Source organism: Laetiporus sulphureus, assembly GCF_001632365.1.
Source record: "Laetiporus sulphureus 93-53 unplaced genomic scaffold LAESUscaffold_58, whole genome shotgun sequence".
NCBI lineage: Eukaryota > Fungi > Basidiomycota > Agaricomycetes > Polyporales > Laetiporaceae > Laetiporus > Laetiporus sulphureus.
This window is the reverse complement of record NW_024468567.1, coordinates 189,341-211,591: the sequence shown is the minus strand read 5'-3', so window position 1 is coordinate 211,591 and position 22,251 is coordinate 189,341. Positions and strand designations below refer to the sequence as shown.

Here is a 22,251-nt window from a genome sequence, read left to right as displayed (position 1 = left end):
GCAGCATCCAACAATCGCTGCCAGTCCCATTTGTATGGTGATGTAAATGTGAGGTCCAGTTTCTGCAAGTGACTCGAGATGACAGGATAAGCAAGGAAGTCGATGAGTTTCTCCGCTCTCTTGAGATTGTCCATGAGTTGCAAGTAGCGGATGTTGACGCGATCACGATATGGACCAAATATATCGCGGTGAAATTGGTCTTGTGTGAATTCCAGATCCTCGCATGTGAGCGCGACGAGACGTGGCAGTGCGCAGACGAGGCGCCCAAAGACGGTGATTGAGGGGAATGTGACATCAGAGAGATGGAGACGAGTGACGGAGGAGAAGCCAGAGAGATGCAGGAAGACGTCGCGGTGCATCGTCCACGGCTTCCACTCTGACCACCGGATGTCGAGCGTCTCCAGTCGGGGCAGCTTGCGAGCGAGCATGGTCGCTGCCGGCCACAGTACTGACATATCTGTCCTCTGATTGCCCGATATAGTCATATGGTGCCGCCGCTTCGACAGCTCGGGCGTCTGCTTCAGCTCCTTCGCATATGCCTTCACACCCTTCACACTCCTCATCGTGATGTATTTGAGCAAGTAAAAGCGACTCGGAGGGTACCATGCTCGGCAGACGAGCCTGCACTCCCACAAAGCCCACTGGTCGGCCCACAGATGGTCAATCACGTTCTCCCACACCTCGACCGGAAGCTGCGGCAGAGTTCTCGTCGCCGATGAGCCAGTCTTGACCGCCTCACCCTTGATCTAACGCAGCGCAGCGCATAAATCGTCAAGAACGCATACGCGGCGCTTTCCCACTTACCGTTGGCGCAAGCCTTTGTACCTTGAGTACCTTGTCCCCTGAAGCTTTCGTGATGTGTTTCAGGTACTGTTCTGAGGATGTCATAGTTGGTGTCGAGTGGGTGGTAGATGGTCGCAGGATTGACTTTTCAGGTCTGCTCTTGGGATATATGTATGAATCTCATCGCATTGCAATGTGCCTCCGTATGCAACGTCTTCTAGAAGTTTTCACGCGGCCCACGTAATTGCGTGGCTTCCTGAAACGCCATGTTCAGATCACACACAGCCTGTCAATCAGCGTGATTCCTGAAGGTGCTGTACACGCACCGCCCGTTTATCGACAACGCACAGCCCGACGATGTAATTAGCGCTCGATGAGGTGTGTATCTGGGCAACTGAGTCAGACATGGACTAAAGACGATGCACGACATGCATAGCACGGTCATTTCGTTTTCTCTGGGTTGGAATCTGCGTCCTTACAGCTCACTCGCATTACCATGCACAGGCTGAGGATCTTACGTGCCTTGCAGATGGATAGACATTCCGGAAACTCATCCCATATACAGCACCTGGCCAGAGGTCCCTTCGTATTCTGCGGACATTGCTGCACTGCTCCAGATTACGCGATGATCCTGAGAACGGAAAAACTTCTATTCTGCACAGCATAATATGCGCACTGGACCTCAATGAACATCGCGTCTGTGAGTACTGCCACGGTCAGAGGGAGGGCAAAAGGTGTAACTGGAGAAGTTTCGGGGCGCCTCGTCACGTACACTTCTTATCAGCATATGGTATCAGATTGATTGTATAGACCACACATACCGTAAATTTTCATCAAATTGGCCACATCCTGCACTGGCACACACACCGCGAGTGCGGCCATGGGTGGCCTGCCCGTGATAGCCGCTGTGGCTATACACCTTATATGCGATTCCTTACACAGCACCACAATCTGTGTCGCAGGACGCCTGCACCCGGGTCCGCAAGACACAGGCGGGAAGCGCATAAGCATCCGGGCACCCGAGCGCCTAGGAGCTGCGCCCCGTCAAGCCCATAGCCATGGTATAAGGTTTGAGTAAAAACGTTCGCTGACGCACCACTTTCATACCACATCCGTGATGCCAGGAGCGTCTGGAGACAAGGACAGCCATCTCGTGCGCCGAACGTCTAGGCAGTGTTAGTCGACAAAGTGGCCGATTCCTCGAGCTGCTGGTCAAGGAACCTTCATCGAGCTGCATGATAGTGCTGCAGGTCGTGACCGTTAACGTGCACGGTGTTCCGTTCTGGCATAAGAAAATCGTGAGAATAACGGTTGGAACGAAGCTGAATTGACAACGAGAGGCGGGTGATTGCGAATCGCCTGCGATGGAGAAGACATGGTGCGATAACGTGTTTGATCACTCACGCATGTGCATTCCGTACGAAGCACCGCTGGTTGAGCCAGGAGAGCCCGGCTACGAGCGTATTGTCTGTAAACAAGGATGATAGGAGCATGTTACAGCTGCACAGTCCATCGCATCATAAATAATCCGGTGCATTCGAAAGTTGAGCTCACACTCAACGATGTCAATTTGCAGCGGCCTCCGGTCATTTGACGACGCCCCCCAGCACTGAGTCCAAGGCCGCCATCGATGCCGCCGTCGATGTCCCTCCCGCGAAATTCCACGGAGCAGCACTGGGCCGTGGGCGCATTGACGGCAGAAACATGTCTATCCACGCGTGTGGTGCCTTAGGCTGAACTGTTCGATCTGTTGCAGTGGGCGGAGAAGTACGTTGCAAAAGCAGGTGTTCGTACATCTCGCTGATGAACATTCATGTTCTTGGGCTGTCACAGAAGGAATTGACCACTTACGGCGTTCACACGAGAAGATATATGCTGTTTTGCTGCAGTTTCTCGTACCGACGGCGGATTCCTTCTGGCCTGCCTCATTCGTCAGTGAATTCCTTGGGGCATTGTAGTAGCGTTCGTCTTCAGGATAATGTGTCTGATCTCACATATCCTGCATGCTCTGTCTTTGCGATGACCAGTGGCACCTCTGACACACCGCTTTCATGCGACATCCGTGATTTGAGGGGCGGATGAAGGAGATAAAGGCCATTCACGGTGCTCGCCATCCAGACGGTGGTATTCGACAGAGAGATCATCTCCTCGACCTGTCGATAATTAATAGATGGTAGTGGACGCCAGTCGCAGTGAAGTGCATGAAAAATAAGGACGTACATTTTTTTTGAACGGAGAAAGCGTTCATTCACATCATGACCGCATGTGCATCCTGTACTTACACCTGAACCGGAGCTCCACGACGAACTAGTATACGGAAGCGAGAATAACAAAGAATATCGAGACTACACGGGCTTGTCAGAACTCGGCCTGCTCGAGGGTTAAAGTCAGACTAGTCAGTCAATTATATCGCGCACAACGTGGTTGTGCATCAGTTTGGTGGCGTCAACCCGCGCTAATGTGCGCAAGTCCGTGCCTGAGTGTTTCACCATGTCTGTCTGCGGCGGATTCCAGTCATTCGACGAGACATGAAGTTCGTGCTTACCCTCTCTCACACCTCTGTGACTAAATAATGCTTACTGCTTGTGAACACTCGATCAACTGAAGCTGAAATCTTGTCTTCGCCTTACTCTGCCGCACCCTCAGAGAGCACTCTTTCCAAGTCTTTACCTCAACCACCTGCTCTGCGTCCGACTTCGCGAACCTCACGACGCTCGATTCTCGCGCACTGCTGCCGATCACTGCAAGCACGAAGACGGCGCAAGCCGTCAATTCGTTCGCCACTATCCTCTCCGCGGAGCAGTACTGGACAGCTCCCATGCCAGCCGCAGGAATGCACATGTCTGCGCTCGTAATGCACAAGACCGAGATCGCTGAGTCGTCGCATATGGAGGACGAGAAGGGTCTGCAATTTGAGGTACTTGCGCATCCCGCCGGAGGGCGTTCGTCTGGAATCCCGCCGTCGCAGTATAGAAGGGCGGAAGTGCAGCGTTCTGACGGGAAGAGGTATGCTAGGACGGAGATACTCGCGATGCGTGCTGGGTCATGTTGATGGTGGGCTTCTGCTGACCCGTCGTGCTCATCAGTCGATTTCATGGGCGGTCTTGTCGCGTTTTCCTCCGCGACTCTGTCTGATTTCTCCTCCTGACCTCAATAGCAGATCGAGCATGGGACGTCCCTAGCAATACGAAGACTCCTGTTGATTCTTTCTTAGAAAAGCTGCTCGATGTCCACTGGTGAGCAGTGTAATGCCAGCAGTGACCGGCATTGGAGCAGCCAATGCATGTGCTCTCCTGCCTCGATGCCGTCCACGGCACCCTGCAGAGTGAGTGTTCTCCGTCGCCGAGTGCTTCGATGCGTTCATGGGCGCTCATACCGATATCGAGGTAGCGAAGGGAATCCTAGGATTAGCCTCCTCAATCCTCGTGAAGGTGCCCTTCACTGCTGGTCTAGCTCATCGAACGCTGGATGAAAAGATCAAGTATATTGCCGACGGGTCATTGGAAGGTTCAAGGAGAGCGGATATAGTCGAGGGCATGATAGAGAATCCGACCACCTATCAATTGGTGCGTGCGTGTTCTGACCTGGGCTGATGCAAGCGGTGATGAACGGGTCAGGTACAGTGCATAATCGAATCAAGTCGCAACAAGTTCTCTCTGCGACTGTCTGAAGGAAGCTATAACCTCGCAAGTCCGTTTCCGGTTCCTGTAATACGTACAACCCATGGGAGAATGGCAATCTCGTGCTATCAGTAGATTAAGTCCTGAAACGTGCCGGTGTGTGACAACCTCCAGTGAGCCAATGCGACTCTGACCCATCCGCGACACTTCCAATACCCCACCTGATCCACTCGTTCCTGCAACGCCTCCCGTCGTCAAACCCGCATATACGCATGGATACCTCATCGAGCTCATTCAGTCTTGCAAGCAGCTTGGCGTCCAGCGCAAGCTACGTGAGCGATTCGTGCATTCAATGAGGTACCGAATCGATGTGGGAATAGCTTGCGCACGCGCGCGCGTGCCTTGGCGCAGTTGCTGCGATTGCATCTCCGAGGTCGTTGAACACGCCGTGGTCCGCCCTTGGATTCCGCTCCCTACGTTCGCGTGACTCCGCTCCTTACATTCACAAGGTGCCCGATAGGCCATCGAAGGCATCGTCACTCCGCTTTCCATGTTCCGTGCGAGCGGCGTTCCATGCCCATGCGTCGACATCGTCTCCATCTGCGCAGGCCAGATTGTCACCGTCCCGGTCCGCTTCATGTGAACGTCCATCCGCGCGCTCTGAAGGCTTTGATGCGAGGAGTTCCCGCTAGAGCGGGCAGATGCCGCTGCGCGCGTACGAGATCTAGGGGGCCACTCGCATGTGTTCACGTTCACGCGTATGGGCATTCCGCAAATATGTCTCAGGCACATTTCAGGCACGAGTGCGTGCTCATGATGATCAAGGTGAGCAAATTTGCGTCGTCGATTGAGGGCTGTGCTGATAGGATGGCTGGCGCTGGTAGTCGGGCTGTGCGCTGTTTAGCAATTATGCGGTCGAGTTCAGGATGGAAGAAAGATGAGCGTCGAGGTCGCCTGGAGGAAGGGTGATGAGCAACCGCGGGTTGCAGGGAAGGAGGATGTGAGAGTTCATTCGCGTGTTCGGCGGTCGAAAGGTAGTTATATGCGAAAACTATCGGTTTGAATCCGACTTGTGCTGTCTGATAGCTGTCGTATCGCCACGATTCATTGCATGATACGGCACCTTGACATTGTACCTTCCAGCCATGGCGGATATGTAGGTGTCGCCACATGCATCGCAGCGCGAAATTGAGCATCGAGCCCCTTCGCCTCGAGGAGTCTCTCGGTGGAGATGCTTCTGATTAGCCCGATGTGTCCATATCATCCTCGAGTCGGAGGTCATCCCGTGACCTCAAATTAGCCCCATCGAATTGAGTGTCACCACCGTTACCGTGAAGACGATGAAATGGCTGGATAGGTGTCTCTGGGGAGATTCCGGCCAACATCGCCCGGCCGCTACTAAGACCTTGTGCGCTGATTCGGGCGGATCGCGTGTACTTGAGAGAGCATGAGTGGGGAATGTAGCAGTCGTGATATGAGCGATCGCTGGCAGAGCAGGTGGTTTGGAAGAGGTGGAGACGAAATGGAGAAGAAGAATGTCTGAGTTTCGCGATGGCAATGGCGGTTTGCGGGAAAGTGGATGCTAGGGTATGTTAATGACATTTCGGATAGCCGGAGAGACGAGGGTAGAAGGCATCTCGGTCCACTTAAGTGTGCCCTTCACCGTTGCCAGAGTGGGACGATACCGCGAATTCGAGAAGTATCTACAGCAGGTACAACGGCCGCAATGATCAAAAGCCGTCTGCATCCAGAGCTTTCTTCACTGTGGCGCTGCAGCTCCAATATCGCGATGCAGATGAATGTGAGAGTCTAGGCGTAACATTATAGGATACTCACCGGAAGATGCCTCGCTTGAGCAGTCGTGGGAATAAAGGCGCAAGTTGCTGCCTCCACAGCTCCTCGGCCACTGTGTTCACCGGAATGATATCTTCGGGTGGGTTCCCATAACGCTGGGTGGAGTTTGCGAATTCTACTTTGCTCAGCATCCTGAATGAATCGGATGAGAGATAATTGTCAATCTCTTCGTAGCGAGCAGACTCGTGAAATTTGAGCGTGGTTTTCACTGCCTCCGTTACATCGATTCCTGGGTACAGTGAATATGGTTGGAAAACTATCACTATTTCTCGAAGCTGGCCTGACTTGATGGAAAGTAAGACTTGACATAATGCATCCAGGTCAGCAACTCGATGAAAATGCATAAGCTTCAGACATAGTCTCCGCAGTGACGTATTGCGAGTGAAGGATAGCACTGGATCTGGAGAGACTCCGGTTAGCAGAAATGCTTACATGAAACTAGAGTGCACACCTGCAGCAGACATCCCTGTATGTGTCTGTCGTCCTGAGTATATCAGAACTAATCGCAGTTCTGTGAGTGAGTGAGATGCAGCATCCAATAGTCGCTGATATTTCCATTGGTGTTGTGATTCGGCCACGTGAAATGATGAATCATTGATGATTAGTCTCTGCAAGCGACTCGAGATGCAAGGATGAGCAAGGAAGTCGATGTGTTTCCCAGGTCTCACATCTAAATCCCCCCGGAGTGACAGGGACCTGATGTTGACCCCGGTTGTGATATAAATCGAGCGTATCGCGGCGAAAGTGGTCATGTATGAATTTCAGATTTTCGCATTCGAGCTCGACCAGGCGGGGCAGGGCACAAACGAGGCGCCCAAGGACAGTGATCGACGGGAATGTGACATCACAGAGATCGAGGTGAGTGACAGAGGAGAAGGCGGGGAGGAGCAGGAAGATGTCGCTGTGCATCATCCCGGGCTTCCACTCTGACCACCGGATTGCGAGCGTCTCCAGCCGAGGCAGCTTGTGAGCGAGCATGATCACCGCCGTCGACAGCGCTGACAGATCTAGCCGAGATGACTCTGGCCTGCAGAACGGGAGACCCGATATGGACATATCGTGCGCCCGCTTCGACAGCTCGGGCCTGCCATCACACCCTTGACACTATAGATCTCGATCGGCCTGTGCAAGTGGAAGCAACTCGGAGGGTTCCATGCTCGACAGACGAGACTGCACGGCCTCAAAGCGAACCGGTGGTTCCACAGATGGTCGATCACATTTTCCCACACCTCGATCGGAAGCTGCGGCAGAGTTCTTGTCGCTACTGGTTTCGCCTCGGGTTCCACCTCGGATGAAGCCTTACGGCCTGCCTTGCCCTCGCCCTCAACCTGACGCAGCGCAGCACGTAAATGGTCAGGAACACACACGCAGGGTCTTCCCACTTACAATTCGTACAAGCCGTTGTCTCCATCTTTTGGTCCCGTCCGCGAGAAGTTCCAGCTTCCATTCAGTGAAGTCCATATCGTTTGAATAGACAGTTGTAGAGGATGGTCACAGGTGCGAGTTTCCAAGCCAGCTCTTGCAATACATGTATATATGTATCCAACTTATCGCATCACAACGTGGTTCTGATACCATTTCTTCCAGGTATTCACACACCGCCCACATGATTGCGTGCATTTCCCTGCAATGCAGGCGCTACACAGCCATATTCAAACCACGCAGACGCGCAACCATTCAATCGGGATGCTGTCTGCAGATAATGGACGCACGCCGCCTGTTCATGGATAATGCACGCAAGCCTAGCGATATAATCAGTAACCGACGAACCAGAACCATGTGTATCTGAGCAGCTGCGGACACGGGCAAAAGATGACGCACAACACGGGTACTGCGATCACCTCCTTTTCTCCAAGTCAGGATGTGCGTCCTTCAACGCGTCCCTACAGCGCATAGACTCAGGATTCTACGTGCATTGCTAGACGAATACACATCCGAGTAATCCATCTAAATTCCGTTGTACAGCACCTGACGAGAAGGCTATGCGCACGTTGCTGCACCACTTCGAATTTAGTGACGATTCTGGGAATGGAATGACTATTATTCTGTTCAGCATTATAGATGAGCTGCACTTCAGCGAATATCGCAGCTCTGCACACTGCCACGGGACAGAGGGAAGGCAAAGGGTATAGCTGCAGGACCTTCAGGGCGCTGTGCATTGCTGCATACCTCTTGTCAGAATATGGCATCGGATCAATGGTATCAGACCACTGAACGTAAATTTACCCGTTCTTCATCAAGTTGACCACATCGCCGCACTGGCGCGAACACCACGAGTGCGGTCATGAGGGCCTTCTGAAAGTTGCTTCTGGTATGTGGTTCACTATATTCAACGCTGCAGTCTGCGCACAAGCGCGCACGTGGGTTTGCAAGATGTACATGGAAAATGCATAGCCGTCCGGGTGCCTCAATACGTAGGAGCTGTGCCCTGCTAGTTCCATAGTCACAGCCCAAGGTTTGAATGGAAGTGTGAGCTGACGCACCGCGTTCGTGCCACGTCCGAGGGTCGTATGCAGACAAGGACAACCATCTCACGCGCGGAACGTCCAAGTCCACAAGGGGGTCAATTCCCCGAGCTGCTAGTCAGGGGAGCGTCATCGAGCTCGTGCTGCAGATTGCGACGGTCGACATTTCTGGGGCTATGTCAAGGGGAGGGGTTCTTTTGCGAGATAATCAGAGCGAAGCCGAGCAAATGTGGAGCAGTGAAAATGTACGATGGAGAATCAATTAATCAACCCCATTGACACGCATTAATGGAGAAGATAAAGTACTTACGACAGCACACTTGATTACTCACTTCACACGCAGTATCCGACGTTCAAACGTGTCAGCCAGAGGGCATCCACTACGAGTGCACCATCTGCGAGAAAAAGGGACACGAGCGTATTGAGATTAGACACACCAAAGAGTTAGGCTCACCGACTCGGAGTCAGTGAAGTATAGCGCGCCTCAAGAATACGCAGGCGTACAACATTGTGCATGCGCATCAGTTTGATGGCACCGACCTGCAAGCGCGCTGTTACTCGCGCCCCGCTGCGGAAGTCTCCAGTCAGTTCGATGAGCCATGCATCCAGCTCCATATTGAAACTTGGGTACAATACACGCAGGGTGCTGCAGCGGTATGTAATGTATGGAGGGATCTTCCGCAGCGGATCTGTGTGCTAATCAGATGCTCTGCTTTGCACCTTCAGGAGTACCCTGGCCCGAAGAACTCTTGTGACATTCATGCTATCGGGCGCCACGGGAACGGGACCATCGGATCTATACAGGACGTCATTCCTGCAAGCTATCGCATGAACTGTCAATCAACCTCGTATCCGCTCGTCGGAACGCCGGGTCACCCTTTCCTGTTGCGATTTAGCAGTGCGCGTTGTCCAGTTGAATGCATTCTGTTCACAGCGTCTGCGAGTAGTCTGGCATGATCGCTTGGGACGGGCAAATCGGGCCTACCGGCCGGATGACTGGGCAGCTCCGGTTGTCACTGTGCTATGCAGCTCGTGGCAAGCACTAGAAAGTCGCTCTCGGTATCTAGCGGTAGGGACGCCTCATGGCTGCGTGTCAGGCCATCATGAATTGTGGCACTGCAAAGTTGGTTCATTGAATCTCACTTCCAGACCTAATGATCATTAATCATTGCTTACTACTTGACATTGCCTAACTCGCAGAGCTGTGTTGATGATGACGTTCGTAGAGTTCCGACATTCTCATCCATAGCTGCCAGTCGTCAGATTCTACTTCAACATCTGCCCCCTACTACCTAATTCATTGCCACCTCCCTGGCTGGTGCCTTCTCGATTCGCCGCCTTCCATCATTACACGCTGGCACTACCACCAAGCCATCGCACCAACACCTTCTCAAACCCAGGCACCACGACACCGATAAGCGAGAACGGCACGCTGCTCGCATCGATGACACCCGCGCGTATCCACCAGTTAAGAAGCAACGGCGCCGACACGCTCAGCCACGCAAACACCCACGCATAGCCCACCCACCGCAGCGCCGCTCGCGCGCCCTTCGTCTTCGGCGCGAAAATGCCCTTCCCCGCGTGAATGACCGCATCTTCGAGTGAGATCGCAACGGCCTGCGCGAAGAAGAACGGGAACGACAACCCGGGCAGCGCGCGGCTCACCATGAGGTCCCCGCCGCAGTGCATGATCCCGGAGACGGCAAAGCCGACGTAGAGCTGCGTGTTCGACGACGCGCGCGAGCCCGTTCGCAGGCCGAGCAGGCGGCAGACAGCCTTCCCGATGGACGCCGTGTACTGCACGCAACAAGTGAGCTTATCTGTAACATGTCAATGGCAGGTACGTGTGAGCGCACCCGTCTGATCAACTGGTGATAAGTGCGTCTGCGGCACACCGAGGAAATGGAAGACGTGAGAAGCGAGGCATGGTAGCGAGGACGGATCTGCTCACCCCCAAAAGCGGCGCACTGTGTATGCATCGGACCACCGTCCATACATGTCCGGCCAGTCCCTGGGCTCCGAGATTCCCAGCGCGACGATAATTGCGGCGGGCAGCGCGTATAGCAGGCCGATATGCGCGACGAGGCTGCTGAGGCACACAAAGATGTTGATGCAGCGCTGGACGTGGCCTTGTGTCGCAAGCGAGAAGATGTCCTCTGCTTGCCGAGAGAACAGGGGGTGGGCGCGGTGGTATGTCTGCGTGAGGTCGACGACGAGGAACCACCGGAACGCGGTCAGCAGCTTTTGGCGCACGAACGTCCACTTGCCCTCGCTCGAGCGCGGAGGGACGTTGGCAATCTACGCATATCATTCTACGTTCGGCGCCACTGATCGCCGCGGAAGATGGGCGCAAACGCACCTGACAGGTCGAGCCAACTCCGCGAGAATTGAAGATGACGCAAAAAGCCCAATACACCCGACGTGCGTAGGACATCTCCCTTGGAGGGATCTTGTCGTGTTCGTGGCGGAAGTCGTTCAAGGGGTCGGATAGGCAGAGGAGATGGAATGCTATCAAGATGTGCCCCATTGCTGTACAGCCAGTTGCATAGTTCATTTGTGCGTCTCCGGTGGTGTACAGGAAAACAGAACTGAGGATGGAGGCGTATGTAAGGAAGGCGATCACTCGCCCGCGCGACTGCAGGCGCATGGCGACAAGACAAGCTAGAAGGCCATATTGCAGCAATACATAGGGCACAAAGGGCAACAAGGGCCGGTTATCGACGTTAACCTGCATGTATGCTGGGGTCGACTGGGGAGCGAGTTTGAAGCGTCGACTCCTGCAGCAGGCGCGTTTTTAAGTACGAGCCAGCATTTGGTGTCATGAAGTACCGGTCTGGGACATATTGTCATATGAACAGTGACGGTGCGGACCGACTTACAGTGTGAGAATGGCAAGCGGGTACGTTGTAGCATTTAGTGATGCTCATCAGGAAAACTCAAACCGACTTGTGGCTCGAGAACCTCCTTTTTGACTTGTTCTTGCTGGTATTGGCTTGTACAAGCGAATAAGTACACAATAAGAAGCTTCCAACCCAGAAAAAAAGTTCAAAACAAGAAGGTCCTGAGACTTTCTCGAGCTTACTGTCTTTTTGGTGACGGCAAGCGGATAAAAGTAAAAGTGTCCTATGAGTTTTCCTGATGCTGTATTTGTGCACACGGATAGGACGGCACCCAGTCAATTAAGTAGTAAGCTTCAAGCTCTGAGCTAATCAGTCTGCCTGGATGCGAAAATGTATTTCCGCGGGGAAGTGTAAATGTAAATGAGATGGCGCAGCGAACGTTCATTTGGTTCAGGCTCACCGGATTTTGGGAAGTATGGGCTAAAACGGATCCAACATTGGTCCACTTGATAAGATGACATGGTACGACAGCGGCGGCAAGGCATGCATATGGCCCGTACGGCCGCGATGCTGAACGGTCTGGAGCCGAGTGGTTGTTGAGGTTCGGGGAACGTGTTGATTGAGCGTCGATGCGTGATGCATGCATGGGTGACTCCCTTTTAGTACGGACATTCCCGTTTTGAATCAACAAGCCACATTGCTTACGTGTGTTCTCTTCATTCTTATACTCCCATATCAGCTGCATCTGTGTGCAGGAGACTCAGATGCCTCTAACATCTCGCGCGGATCGCTATTCAAGCTCAAGTAGCATGCTCGGTGGTTTTGGCACAAGGATCCACTCGCCCAAGCTCGCGCATACTTTCATCGACACAACTCTCGTGACAAACGAGAATACTCGCCAATATGACGCGAGCATATCGCTCGCAATGACTCAACTGCGCTCGCACGCTGTTCAAACTATCTGTAGATACTAGGTACCCATCGCGGGCGTTCCCTGGATGACCCGCACGCGCGCCACAATCAGGCTCTATAGTTAGAAGGGGTGGCACCCTGCACACCTACATAGCAAGTCTGCAACCTCGCTCTGCGGACTTCTAGGGCATAGCCAGCTCAAACTTGGGTACATTACACTGGGTGCTGCGGTATGTGTGGAGAGCTCTTCCGCAGCGGATCTATGTCTCCTTCAGACGCTCTGCTCTGCACCTTCAGAAGCATCCGGCTTCAGAAGCATTCGGGCGTGAAGGAACTCTCGTGACATTCATGCTATCGCGCGCCATGGGAACGCATGTCCATGTCTTCTTCGGGACTCTCGGATCTATACAGGACACCATTCCAGCAAGCTACTGCTCTAACTGTCAATCAACCTCAGGCTCGTATCCACTCATCGGAACGCCGGGTCTTTCCTGTTGCGATTTAGCGTCCGCGTTGCTCATCTGAATGCATTCTATCCACAGCGTCTGCGAATAATTTGACATGGTCACTTGGGACGGGCAAAACGGGCCTACCGGCCGGATGACTGGGCAGCTCCAGTCGTCACTGTGCTATCCAGCTCGCGGAACCACTATCAAGTCGCTCTCGGTATCTAACGGTAGGGACTCGTCTTAGGCTACGTGCAAGCCATCGCGAATAGTGGCACTGCAACGCTGGTTCGTTGAATCTCACTTATGGACCTCATTTCGCCATCCAGTTCATGGCAATCGCTAGAAAGTCGCTCTCCATATCTAGCGGTAGGGATGCCTCACGCTATGGGCAGCCCATGGCGAATTGCGGCACCAGTGCAAAGTTGCTTCGTTGAATCTCACTTAGGGACTTGATGACCATCGCTCAACACTCGACATTGCATAATTCACAGAGCTGTGTTCATGCAAGAGAACGTCGGAACTCTACGAACGTCTTCGTCACGTCCTGAAGAGTATCGCACATTTCTGGGCTGGCTCCTTGCCCTGCCGAATCACTTGAAGTTCATCCATAGCCGCCAGTTATCAGATTCTACTTCAACATCTGCCACCTATCTGACTCATTATCACCTCCCTGGCACAGTTTGTCTTTTCTCTGCGACAGCTGACATATGATACCCGATATTCGGTCAATTCGCCCTTTCGGCACGTATAGCATCTCAGCATATTGTCCGTGACAAACATGTTCGGACAGTTTGCCGCTGCCACAACGACAATCATTGCAGATGCAAGCTCAAAATGTCTCGACGGCAAATGGAACACGTTTGCGATGCACTTCTTCACCCAACGATCGTTGGTGGAAATCGGAAACAACTCATCGACATCCCGAAGGAATCACCACGGCCATCAAAGTCTCCAGCAGTCAAACCCAAACCGGATGTCATTCATTATACTCCTACAAACGCGTCAGAGTCGACCAGTCTATGTGCGATACGGACACGGACTTTCGGCACGCGAGGGATCGTACACCCGGACGGCAAACACCATCGAGACTACGGGATACAGCAACTGTACAGGAGCGACAAAGGCTATTATGTAACGAAAGATACTTGTGCGACTACATACACCCAGAACCAACGGATACAGAGAGTTCATAGGCGAGCATTGGCGTTAGTGTGTAAAAACGGAGAGGTGCGAGAGAGCGAGTCGAGCGTAGCGGAGCGGTGAGAAACACATTCAAAGTCCCATTATCCCTCGTCATGGATGGTTGGATGGGAGCGAGTTACCTACGATGCGATGAGCACCGGTCCACCTATAGCAGCGAGATCATCGAGTGTACCCACCGAACAATGGATATTCCGGCACGTACATGGGCTGGTCGCTTTGCGAGCCTCCGTGCTGCGGAACCATCTCGCCGATGACCGGCACGCCATACGGCGTGTCCATCTGCGCGAGTGCAGAATAGTCGCTCCAGTACTGCGGGTACCGCTGGCTCTGGCGCTCCGGGTGGCGGCTCATGCCGGACGGCAGTCGCTCATCGACGATTCCAGTGCTGTATTGCTGCGGCAAGACGGACGTCGTCAGGCTCCCCCCATAGCCGGGTATGGACGTATCCGATGACCACCGATCATACGAATGGTACGTCGACGAGTCCGCGGAGGGTATATGCAAGTTGTTCATGGAAAACCCTTGGTGGACCGGGCTGGGCGTGCTGACTGGTGGGTATGCATGCGACTGGCGGTACAGCTGGTCGCTGGTCATTAGCCGAGTGCCAGCGTCCGCTTCGTGGTCGAGTGGCTGCTCTGCAGAGCGCTTCGGACGCTCAGGCATGCGCGCTCTGAAGATCTGCGGGTCTTGTGTGCTCGGCGGGCTGTTAACCTTCGATCCGTGCAGCAGCTCCAGCGCACGCCATGCGCTTCCCCAGAGAATGCGCATTTGCTTCAGCACATCCATGCATTTGTTCAGCCCCAATCGTCCCTGTGTATCGTCAGGGTAGCTCATGACTATTTTAGGACATCGAGCGTTTAGAGCTAACCACAATGAATGGAAGAAAGAGTATGACGTACGAGTAGCCACATGCATGATGGCAGCCGTGAAGACGTAATAACAGAGATAGACTGGTGCGCGTTTCGCGGTGTAATTTTCCACATAGACTGAAACTGTAGTCGGCGCATGAGAATCACGAGGGGCGCAACTTTGGACACACCACGCACCGATAGATGTAATATGATTAGCAGCTTGCACACAGATATCGTGATTTTTTCTTGAATTTGCGCGACCGTCGGAGTCCTTCGACGATGAAGACAAACTGAACCAGCATGAGACTTGGAGACGGATAGGGTAAATAGTCACTCACGGTCTTGCGGACGAATCAGGCATATGCCGAATGCTACAACACCTTGTTGAGCTTCACGTGTTTACCTCACTATGAAAGAGGAACTCACAATGGCCGGTGTAATAGCAACACCGTGCACCAATACTGCATATGCAGAGTCAGGATATGCGGCAACGGCACAGGAGTTTTCGGCGCAGCGGGGTCAAACCGCAAATGGCCAGGAAGATCGAGATACCACTTCGACAGCAACTTCTCCAACCGAGAAAACTCCGCCTGACGGTTAGGCGGCAGCTTAATAGCATACAGACACTGCATGATCATGCTCAGGATGATCGCTGCAAAGCCGCTATCGCATGAGCACACGATTGGTGAGAGCGAAACAGAGTAAACGCACATAATTTTGCAGACTCGGTGAAGCACGAGATGACCCGTCCAGGAACGGGCACAACCTCGGGGAACTCGGGGTCAACGGTGCCATCCCTCAGTGGTTCGGACGGGTGTGGCTGCCACAGTTCATGTTCATCCGGCTGAGCCACATCTATTGAGCCAGATCGATCATCATCAACCATACATCCTCCACCCACCTCCTCGATACTGGGAAGCTCCGTATCGAAGTCCCGTTCGCAGATCGCTACTGGCCGACCTATCGCACAGCAGTCAGCATTCCCAGATCCAGATCCACGCAGAACACACGGCGCGAGAAGACACCCACCAATATACGCGGAAACATATTTATCCATGATAACGCACCCGTACCAGATGCGCCGCCGTTCCTGCAGCTCGGTCGCTGTGAACAGAGCACGCCCGACGCTGCTCCACTTGTCGGCGCTCTTATGGAGACCCAAATCCTGCGCCATTCGCACCGCCATCCCGACATATAGCCATGCCTGCGCCATCGCGCCGATGCCTACCTCACGGTAGCCCAGTAAGAGCAGTGCCTGGCAGGTACTCGGGCGCGACGCAGCGTACGAGCTGTCGAGGATAACCTTCGCGTCCTCGAGGTAGTTCTCGCCCGCCGTCCAGATCGAGCCGTCTTGTGGCGGCGGCTCATCACGGCTCGTCTCAGAGGAGTAGCGCGCAGCGATGGAAAACATGGCGAGTAGGAGGAGAGTAGGCACTCGCCGACTTCTGCGTGAAGCCGGAGACGACGTTCCCGGAGACGCACCTTCAGACATCTCGGAGTATGGAGAATCCGCAGATGACGTATTGCTAGAAACGAGTAAAGAAATGCCTTGCACAGTTTAGACGGATCACCCGTACCTGTTACGGAAGTCCTCCATGAACGCACGCTTGTGCACGATCGGCAGTGCCGGATGCACGTATGTCCAATACAACTCCAAAAGCAACTCCTGCGTGGCCTGGTCCGGCATGCGCGGTGCAAAGTTCTCCAGGCCCTTCGCCTTCGCCGTCGCAGATGGCGGCAACGGTGGCCACACTCTCGCCTTTGGGAATCGCCTGGAACGCATTGAGCAACCAGCGATCCCTCAAATCCAGCGCATATACTCACCAAATACCACTCTCATGCCTCGCATCTTCCCTGTCCTTTACACCCAACAAATGCAGCCCGCTCGCCTTGCCGTGGAACCGCAATTGCTCGTCCTCGTTCAAACTCAACTGGCCCACCTCAATCGCCAGCTCGTCCTCGCCCGCGCCCTCATCTTCATCCTTCACACTCTCATCGTCGTGCATCAATGGCGAGTGCCGGTCCACCAGCGAAACCACCGACCCACGCGGCTGGTTCTGTCCCACAATCGCGGGTGATCGCGATCGCGACGCCGACGCGGACGCGGACGACGGCGACCGTGCAAAGTCCCCATCGCCCATCTCCCCGTCAAGGCGCCGCCGCTGGCGTCGGAAGGGGGGCTCGCTGCCCGGGGGCTCCGACGCGGAGCTGAGCACTGCGGAGGGCGGCCCGACGAGGGACGAGGAACTGGGCTGCTCCGTCAAATTCAGGGTCGGCCGCGTCGGCTGCGCATCAAGTTGCCGGCTTGTGTCCGACGACGACGGACGTCCGTCGCTGTCTTCGCCCTCTGCGGTCTTATCGTCGAGAAGCGTGTTGCGCGTCGCAGCTAAGGCATTGAGGCGTGCGATCACTGTATCTTGCCACTCGTTTGAGGGGCTAGTCAGTGAGTGAAACAGGGCAGCGGTAAGTTATCGCGGCCAATCATGACGTTAGCGCGGAATGAGTTACGTACTGAGTAGAGTGGAGGACCGATTCGTCGCGCGGTTCTGGTGGGGGTCTGCTCCGCCCTGTCGTTGGAGCTTCAGAACCGCGTGAACGGCCTTTGTGACCGTAAGCAGAATTGTCCACGCGTGTGATGATATCCTTGGCAAGCGGGTCCTGTGGAGAAGTGAAATGAGCAAAAGACAAAAGAGCCTATGAACCTTTCGTCATGAGCGAGTACGCGAACGCGGAGGGCGACAATTGCAGCGCAAGCCTGCGGCCACGAACCAATTTCGCCAAAGTGGACGCTAGCGGATCACTATCGCGCATCCCATGCGGCTCGCTTGCGCTGCGCTCACGGTGACTAGACGCTGTGCCTGTCAGAGGTGAGCATCACAAGGGCCACATCCGCCGCCCTCGCGCTAGTGACGGACAAATGCTCCTATACGAGAATTGTCCGCCAGTGTCTTCTAGACGACATCGCGATCACGCGCACGCTTCACGCTTCTGATGGACTCACCACCCCATCGGAGCTAGCCGAAGCGAACGGAAGGAGAGAAAGACGGAACACACCTCGCTGAGATCGTCGAGCACGGTCCTCGCACGACTGTCCTTGCTGCCGAGGAGGATGCCTATCAGGGCTTCTGTTTGATGAAGCCGCGCCTCGATGGCGTCGATGTATCCCTTCGGAGGACCGCGTTTGCGTGATGGCCCGAGGAAGGTACATGCTAGGGCACGTGCGGTCAGCACTCGCCCTCACTCCGAAATAGGCAGGCAGAGCGCGCCAGGGCCACACGCAGCACTTCCCGCGCGGTGTCAAAATGCACGATGCGCGACACGCGATCGAAAAGGAGCGAGCCCTGCCATAACGGGAAATTGAAAATCACTCACCGGTTCCGAGCATCACACAGTTGCGACACGGGTCTTGCGGACTGTTGCGCTCGCACTTGCATTTAGACTTGCGGCACTGGTCGCACGCCTTGCTGCTCCGCCGTCGAACCGTCTTCTCGTTCTTCATCGCTGCGCTGCCACTCGCGCCTGCCACTCCGGCCACGGAGCTCGAGTACGATGGCAGCCCAAGACCGCCCATCGCAGATCCCGGCAGGTCGCCAAGCTCGTCCGCCTCACCGTCGTCATAGTCGTCGTGCAGGGCCATAGTGTGTGCATGACCATGGCCGTTCAGGGAGGACGACAGCGGGTAGCCGTGCGAGCGGTCGACGGAGTACTGCTGCTGGTGTGCATACGAGGATGCAGATGCCGAGGAGCCCGCGCTGGGCCCGGGCCAGTGTTGAGACATGAACGTGAACGGCGTTGACGGTGTTCCCGGAGACGATGCAAATTCTGATCCGAACCGGAAAATAGGAGCTTCCTGAGTCTTGTGATGCGGCCGGTGGTCGTGGTACTGTGAAAGCGAGTGGTGGTGACTGCTGTGATGCTGCTGCTGCGAGGAGGATGCGGGTGGTAGCTCGGGCGAATCCTCGACCTTGACGGGGATGTGGAGATGGTGACTGGCGTGGTGGCTGCTGGAGGGAGCAGGCGGATACGGAGTGTTCTTTGTGTACTGATCATTGAAGGCATACCGTACAGAGTAGGATGGGAAGGAGGTAGAGGCGGGGTAGGTCATGGTGAATGTTGATGAAGCGAGGGACGACCGGGCAGATGGCGTGTTGAGTTATTAGGCGAAACGTACGATGAGTTGGGGGAGGAGGGGACGAAGACACCCGAGACAAGTCAGAAACACGGAGGGGCGAGAAGGAGAAAGCACGGACCAGGGCGAGACAGAAAAAATTTACGGAGACCGGGGTCTGGCGCGGACTTCCGGGGCGGTGGCGGGGAGGTCCTATGCAAAAGCGGCGGCGCGGTAGCACTAGATTCTGATCGCCCCCGTCGTCGTGCACGGCGGCTGCGTCGCTCACGCGCGCACAACTCTCGCTCTCGCCCGACGCTCCCAATCGAGATACTCCGATCTCCTGCCGCGTCGGAGTTTACTCTTCCGCTCGGTCGCGGTGGCGCGCGGCTCTCAGTCGTCGTCGGCGGCGGGCAGACTGGGGGCACGGAGCTCGCAACAGCGACAAGAACGCTCAATGGTTCAGAAGACACGCTCCAGCGCCTCTCCACTCCGTCTTTTGTCAGCGGTGCTCAAAGAAATTCAGAAGCAGGGCCGTTTCTCCGCATAGATCCTTCACGTGCCATCCCCCGCGCTCGCATCGGCCTGCCATGTGCCTCACGGCCCGCTCAGCGACGCACGCAGCCCTGACGCCGCCGCTGTCCACCGCCGCCCCCTGTCCTCCTTACTCGTGACCTGCGTCACAGATGCAGCAACGCGCCAATCACTCACTGGCGACGTCGCCTGTCAAGAGCGCTAGAAGCCGCCAGTGCCCGCATGGCACGCTCCCATCTCGGGGTTTCACGGAGCCTGGCCGCGGCCGTGCAAGATCCCACGGTGCGATCCAGCGGCGCGTCCCGGATTTGCGCGCGCTCCTCCCGCCGGCTCCCGGTTTCCTAGGAGGACCGCCCGCCCGCGCCCCTTCTCCCATTGGCTGCTCGCCGCCGCCTCGAGAGATCCTGCGTCCACACACGGATCTGAAAGCGTCGCGGCTAGAGCTAAGCGTGATAGAGTTCCACTCAGCGGCACGCCCTCGCCTCCAAGCTACCACCATCATTTCGGACGTGTCGACAATGATCAGTGCCCATCGCTTCGCAGGCGCGCACTGCCTGTCGATCGTATGCGCACGCGCTGCTACGCGCGCTGCCATTGCCAGGAAGGGTCGGCTCCGAGCTGGCACGCCTCTCGTCTCGCAGCACGCGTACGCGTAACGTAAACAGGGACTACGGACGCCAGACTAGACTCCGTTGGTCTGCTGCGCATCCGAGCGAGCACCCCTCGTGGAACCATCTAGGACGATCAGCCCCGCAAACAGGCGCGTCTCTCCCCATCAGGCGTCCATGCAGTTATCGAAGCTTCTTTCGACAATTACAACACCTCCGCGCTCTGCGGTGCTTCGCTCGGCTGGCCTCGTTGCTCTCACTTCCTCCCCTCAGAGGTGGCTCTCTCGTACCTTCTCGAGCCTCATGCTCGAGTTTCTGCACGCCTGACCCGAGATAATTCCCCATTCGTGTCGGAACGCTCTCACTGATGCTCCGCTTCTCTTGCATCAATGCGCTCCGCAAACAGACTCAGCTCTTTCTAGACGACTTGTTGCCACTTCTTTTCATGTGACATGCATGCCTAGATGCCCGGCAGTCTCTTTGCACCAAAACAAAAGGTAGGTCTCGCAAGATTTCATGAATCGAGGGAACCTAGCATCTTTGCGGCACATCTGGCATTTTATTTGCTTCCAGTGCAGTAGAAACAGCACCTGGCTTCACAAGTTCCACCAGCCACATCGCCCAATCGGGATACGACGCTACCGCATTTGGGACTCGGCCGAGCGGACCGACGTGGCACTTGCATGCTTGGCCTGTCACACAACAAGGACCCCAGCATGCCGCACGAGAGGACAAGGTCCCGCTCTAGCCAGCCAGCCGACGCCTCGCATCTAAATGACCCCGGCCGACATCGCGTAGGCGCATACGATCGCGTTGCTCAGGTCGAATCCGTTCTCCAGCATCGGGCGCACCGGCCTCTCTGAATACCCGTCCCGAGTGCATCGGTAACCAGCGCCAAGTTTGAGTCGCTGCTGCTACAGTCAGCATGGAATCACGGATGCAGATGTATCCCCATTAGGCGATACCACCCTGAACAGCTCTCACGGTTACTGCGATCCCTGAGGGCGGTTCGCCCGTCCGCAGGCAGGGACTCCCGCGTACCTTGGAGTGCATATACATTAATGTGTTAGAAAATTAGACTATCACGCATCATGACTCTTCCGACGCCAGAAACAAAGAATTTTCGCGTCGTACATTGTTAGCCCAGCACGACTCCTTCTGCGCATCACACGCCTCTTCGAGGAAGACCCAGCAATGACGCAACCTCGGATGTCTCCGTATCCAGATCGCACCCGCAGCCGGGCGATCACCGTGGGACACCGAATCCAGAATCTCGATAAAGATCCACGACGGCGACGGCGCGCGCTATGCCCCTTCCGGCCGCCTCCGCACAGCGGTCCGCCCCCCTCTGGGACCCGGCCGCTTGGCGGAGCTTGACGTAAGGTTATCAGTGGCATGTGGGTGGCCCAGGAACGCAGCGGGCCGGCCCTGAGGAAAGGAAACGTCTCCTGGGTGATAGCCACAATTCGGTTGTGGCCATGGAATCAGGAAGCCGCATGCTAAATCTCGTCAGTTGTTTGGTCGTGGGAGCGTGTACCCACGCTCGTCACGGAAGTGGCCACGCCCCGCCTTCCCGCTCCATTGCAAACTTCCGGGAATGTGCCAGGTTGTGTCCCCCATTACGTGAGGCGGAGAATGAATAGAACGGCTGTCACCGTATGTACCGTCGCAGGACCCTGGTGATTGAAAGTAACACAATCCTGTTGCAACTTCGCAAAGAAGGTCGTTGCGAATTTGGTTTATAAATGCACTCATGTATACTTCTCGGCGCAAAATGCTTAGCTGAGGTCTGGCTGTTTGCAGACCGCCGATTCCCGGAACATCCTGACTCGGAAATTGTGCCGCCACTAGTTTACTAACTAGCCATCAAAGATATCCACTTTTTTCACGAGGTTAGGCCGCTAGCGGCATGTGTGCAGCAGCACAGCTTAGCGATCCATTGTTGGTGTCAACGCAATACGTCTTCTTGACTCTTGCAACTGTAGTCCACGCCACATGTGAACGTCATATGACAGAAAAGGTTT

At 55.1% G+C, this 22,251-nt stretch overlaps 9 protein-coding genes across 9 annotated transcripts; 1 reads left to right on the top strand and 8 right to left on the bottom strand.

The window, feature by feature from the left end:
• Positions 1-176: 176 nt before the first annotated feature.
• LAESUDRAFT_611880 (uncharacterized protein) lies at positions 177-704 on the bottom strand (the record flags this gene model as incomplete). The annotated part of the gene is made up of 1 exon (XM_040903171.1): positions 177-704. A coding segment is annotated over one exon (528 nt), but the record flags the coding sequence as incomplete, so codon positions are not given.
• A 50-nt stretch (positions 705-754) lies between these two features.
• LAESUDRAFT_457014 (uncharacterized protein) lies at positions 755-1,575 on the bottom strand. Its single transcript, XM_040902548.1, has 3 exons — positions 1,306-1,575; positions 1,110-1,250; positions 755-1,039 (listed from the first exon to the last, which is right to left on the bottom strand). Exons 1-3 carry the CDS (start codon positions 1,446-1,448, stop codon positions 964-966), a joined length of 360 nt encoding a protein of 119 aa, XP_040759370.1. The 5' UTR covers positions 1,449-1,575; the 3' UTR covers positions 755-963.
• A 1,773-nt stretch (positions 1,576-3,348) lies between these two features.
• LAESUDRAFT_731050 (uncharacterized protein) lies at positions 3,349-3,603 on the bottom strand (the record flags this gene model as incomplete). Its single annotated transcript, XM_040909963.1, has 1 exon — positions 3,349-3,603. The coding sequence occupies one exon, from the start codon at positions 3,601-3,603 to the stop codon at positions 3,349-3,351; it is 255 nt and encodes an 84-aa protein (XP_040759369.1).
• Positions 3,604-4,452: 849 nt separating this feature from the next.
• Positions 4,453-5,604, bottom strand: LAESUDRAFT_731048 (uncharacterized protein). Its single transcript, XM_040909962.1, has 2 exons — positions 5,288-5,604; positions 4,453-5,228 (listed from the first exon to the last, which is right to left on the bottom strand). Exons 1-2 carry the CDS (start codon positions 5,597-5,599, stop codon positions 4,698-4,700), a joined length of 843 nt encoding a protein of 280 aa, XP_040759368.1. The 5' UTR covers positions 5,600-5,604; the 3' UTR covers positions 4,453-4,697.
• Positions 5,605-5,909: 305 nt separating this feature from the next.
• Positions 5,910-6,911, bottom strand: LAESUDRAFT_457086 (uncharacterized protein). The gene is made up of 3 exons (XM_040902549.1): positions 6,713-6,911; positions 6,240-6,657; positions 5,910-6,179 (listed from the first exon to the last, which is right to left on the bottom strand). The coding sequence occupies exons 1-3, from the start codon at positions 6,813-6,815 to the stop codon at positions 6,134-6,136; spliced, it is 567 nt and encodes a 188-aa protein (XP_040759367.1). The 5' UTR covers positions 6,816-6,911; the 3' UTR covers positions 5,910-6,133.
• A 225-nt stretch (positions 6,912-7,136) lies between these two features.
• LAESUDRAFT_457006 (uncharacterized protein) lies at positions 7,137-7,839 on the bottom strand. Its single transcript, XM_040902547.1, has 2 exons — positions 7,644-7,839; positions 7,137-7,585 (listed from the first exon to the last, which is right to left on the bottom strand). The coding sequence occupies exons 1-2, from the start codon at positions 7,716-7,718 to the stop codon at positions 7,265-7,267; spliced, it is 396 nt and encodes a 131-aa protein (XP_040759366.1). The 5' UTR covers positions 7,719-7,839; the 3' UTR covers positions 7,137-7,264.
• A 2,205-nt stretch (positions 7,840-10,044) lies between these two features.
• On the bottom strand, positions 10,045-11,575 carry LAESUDRAFT_731044 (uncharacterized protein). Its single transcript, XM_040909961.1, is given in 6 exon segments — positions 10,045-10,517; positions 10,555-10,556; positions 10,579-10,606; positions 10,674-11,020; positions 11,082-11,535; positions 11,551-11,575. 5 exon segments carry the CDS (start codon positions 11,454-11,456, stop codon positions 10,070-10,072), a joined length of 1,200 nt encoding a protein of 399 aa, XP_040759365.1. The 5' UTR covers positions 11,457-11,535; positions 11,551-11,575; the 3' UTR covers positions 10,045-10,069.
• Positions 11,576-14,285: 2,710 nt separating this feature from the next.
• On the bottom strand, positions 14,286-18,755 carry LAESUDRAFT_663600 (uncharacterized protein; the record flags this gene model as incomplete). The annotated part of the gene is made up of 14 exons (XM_040905070.1): positions 14,286-14,962; positions 15,026-15,118; positions 15,173-15,267; positions 15,316-15,348; positions 15,404-15,629; positions 15,689-15,821; positions 15,879-15,937; positions 16,007-16,503; positions 16,555-16,749; positions 16,802-16,947; positions 17,017-17,413; positions 17,490-17,635; positions 18,032-18,186; positions 18,350-18,755. The coding sequence occupies 14 exons, from the start codon at positions 18,753-18,755 to the stop codon at positions 14,286-14,288; spliced, it is 3,258 nt and encodes a 1,085-aa protein (XP_040759364.1).
• A 1,016-nt stretch (positions 18,756-19,771) lies between these two features.
• LAESUDRAFT_763622 (uncharacterized protein) lies at positions 19,772-20,275 on the top strand (the record flags this gene model as incomplete). The annotated part of the gene is made up of 1 exon (XM_040913296.1): positions 19,772-20,275. The coding sequence occupies one exon, from the start codon at positions 19,772-19,774 to the stop codon at positions 20,273-20,275; it is 504 nt and encodes a 167-aa protein (XP_040759363.1).
• Positions 20,276-22,251: the final 1,976 nt, after the last annotated feature.

Excerpts from the sequence above, each read along its gene's own strand:
- LAESUDRAFT_457006 (XM_040902547.1), bottom strand. The coding sequence starts at position 7,718 with ATGGACTTCACTGAATGGAAGCTGGAACTTCTCGCGGACGGGACCAAA. Across the intron at positions 7,586-7,643 it reads GACAACGGCTTGTACGAATT|GTTGAGGGCGAGGGCAAGGC; the intron begins GTAAGTGGGAAG and ends GCGCTGCGTCAG.
- LAESUDRAFT_731044 (XM_040909961.1), bottom strand. The coding sequence starts at position 11,456 with ATGCAGGTTAACGTCGATAACCGGCCCTTGTTGCCCTTTGTGCCCTAT. Across the intron at positions 11,021-11,081 it reads GAGTTGGCTCGACCTGTCAG|ATTGCCAACGTCCCTCCGCG; the intron begins GTGCGTTTGCGC and ends TGATATGCGTAG. Across the intron at positions 10,607-10,673 it reads ACAGTGCGCCGCTTTTGGGG|ACGCACTTATCACCAGTTGA; the intron begins GTGAGCAGATCC and ends GGTGTGCCGCAG.
- LAESUDRAFT_731048 (XM_040909962.1), bottom strand. The coding sequence starts at position 5,599 with ATGCTCAATTTCGCGCTGCGATGCATGTGGCGACACCTACATATCCGC. Across the intron at positions 5,229-5,287 it reads CTAAACAGCGCACAGCCCGA|CTTGATCATCATGAGCACGC; the intron begins CTACCAGCGCCA and ends AAATTTGCTCAC.
- LAESUDRAFT_457014 (XM_040902548.1), bottom strand. The coding sequence starts at position 1,448 with ATGCTGTGCAGAATAGAAGTTTTTCCGTTCTCAGGATCATCGCGTAAT. Across the intron at positions 1,251-1,305 it reads AATGTCTATCCATCTGCAAG|ATTCCAACCCAGAGAAAACG; the intron begins GCACGTAAGATC and ends GTAAGGACGCAG. Across the intron at positions 1,040-1,109 it reads GCGTTGTCGATAAACGGGCG|GAAGCCACGCAATTACGTGG; the intron begins GTGCGTGTACAG and ends ATGGCGTTTCAG.
- LAESUDRAFT_457086 (XM_040902549.1), bottom strand. The coding sequence starts at position 6,815 with ATGGAAATATCAGCGACTATTGGATGCTGCATCTCACTCACTCACAGA. Across the intron at positions 6,658-6,712 it reads CACATACAGGGATGTCTGCT|ATCCAGTGCTATCCTTCACT; the intron begins GCAGGTGTGCAC and ends GAGTCTCTCCAG. Across the intron at positions 6,180-6,239 it reads CTCAAGCGAGGCATCTTCCG|CTGCAGCGCCACAGTGAAGA; the intron begins GTGAGTATCCTA and ends GCGATATTGGAG.